Below are 1,844 nucleotides of genomic sequence, written 5' to 3'. Positions count from 1 at the left end.
CCCATTTTCAAATGAGAAAATGGAAGTTGAGAGAAGTCAGCTATCTCGCCCAAGGTTACACAACTAGACAGTGGTGCAAAGTCAGACGTACACCCAAATAGCTCGACTCCGAAGTCCATGTACTTAACCACGTACTATTACTGTCTTCCTGATTTTTAGAGCTGACTTTACTTTTGAGGTGACAGCTGGATGTTAAATGAAAATAATCCACTAAGTAGTGGAACCGTAAGACAGGAGATATTATTCCAGAAAAGCAGTAGTTGACGTCATGGAAAGCGTGTGTTGAGAAACAGGAGGAATAAGATTGGCGCCTTTCAGAAAAATCTTCTCTTAGTGGAAATTCCACCTTAGTTGCTGCATGAGTAAAACACGAACAGCATACAACTTTATTGTCATTTTGCAAGTGAGATGTATAGATAGAGGTACCTCTTCTGTGTTTTCTCTGCGCGCCTGTATATAAAAAATTCACAACAAAAATGTCTTGTTCAGCAGTTTTTCTGGTTTTACTTATGAAAAAATGTTTTTGATAGACTGTCAAGGGGAAAAAAGTATGTACAGTAAGATTTCAGCTTTGTGAATAAAATATGTGTGTGTGTATAGGATTGAAGTGGTATTTACTTCTGCATTTTCTAAATCTTCTGCAAGTAAACATATGATTCTTTTATAATCAGATGATAAAATAATAAATGTTATCTTCAAATTATTATACATTTACAGGCTGTCACAGTCAAAGAAGCACTTTCCACCAAAGCTCGGCATATTCGGAGGAGTCTCAGTACGCCCAATGTTCATAATGTAAGTCCACCTTGCCAAGGATCTGCTGCTTACATAACACATTTCAAGATTTGGGGTGGAGGACATTGAGGCATGTGGTTAGGTTTACATGGTGGGAGGCATCCCACAGTGCCAACCTGCTTCTCTGTGCTGGGGAAGCACATCCGGGAATATAGTTGTATGCTCCATGACTAAGCCTTTAGTTCGATCTTATGAATTCCTGTTCCTCTCCTTGAAAGAAGTTCCTTGAGACATATTGGATTTAGTTGATTTAAGGATGATCACTAAAAATCCTGGCATCCAGAGCCCCTAGGAGCTGGCTGCTCTTGAGTCTGTTCATGTGCCTGTTATAGCTTCCTTGGTGGGTTTTACTATGCTGCCCATCAGTGTGGAAACGTGACAGGCCCTCCTTATAAGACACTCCCACAGTCTCTCGCCTTTCCTTTGACCATTTTGGTTCTCTCCCTTAACTAATTTATCTAGAACATCCAGTTGACAGACATTGCTTCTAGTGGGGGCCACTATCATAGGAAGAAAGGACAGATTAGCATGGATCACTTCAAAGCATTCTCTGTCAAGAAGCAGCGGAGTCAAAGCAAGATCCTTCCAAGAAAAAGCACAAGATTGTTTGCCTTCCTAATCTCCAGAATTGCCAAAAATGATTAAAACCATGGTGAACATTTACAAAAAATTTTCTTACAGTAGGCCACAGAGCAAATGTCAGTAATGGTTATCATACAGATTACTTCTGATCACAATGCAGTTATTAGAAACAGATAATAAGAGACTTGCACAGTTGTAAATTGAAGAAACTCTTCGAATTAACTCATGTATCAAAGAAGAGATCATAATGGAAGTTAGGATGTATTTAGAACTAAATAATAATAAAAAAGGTACATATATCAATACTTGTCAGATTCAGTTAAAGTAGTGCTTAGATGGAAATTACTAGCCCTAAATTCCCTATTATTCCATTTATACAGCAGAATGAATACTAGGTAGTAGAGAAAATAATAGAGAGCTACTATTAGGAAATTTATAGCTCTTATATTAAAAAAAGAGTAAAAAAT

At 37.7% G+C, this 1,844-nt stretch overlaps 1 protein-coding gene across 1 annotated transcript in view; it reads left to right on the top strand.

The window, feature by feature from the left end:
* The window catches only part of KIF13A (kinesin family member 13A), a 96,660-nt gene that overhangs the window by 81,984 nt on the left and 12,832 nt on the right, over positions 1–1,844 (top strand). The window contains 1 exon segment of the mRNA XM_008568477.1: positions 718–795. Within this exon segment, the coding sequence (XP_008566699.1) occupies positions 718–795 (78 nt within the window).

The sequence above is a fragment of the Galeopterus variegatus genome, unplaced genomic scaffold, assembly GCF_000696425.1.
Source record: "Galeopterus variegatus unplaced genomic scaffold, G_variegatus-3.0.2 Scaffold412, whole genome shotgun sequence".
Taxonomy (NCBI): domain Eukaryota; kingdom Metazoa; phylum Chordata; class Mammalia; order Dermoptera; family Cynocephalidae; genus Galeopterus; species Galeopterus variegatus.
Note: the sequence above shows the minus strand (reverse complement) of the source record. Positions and strands in the feature narration are given on the sequence as shown.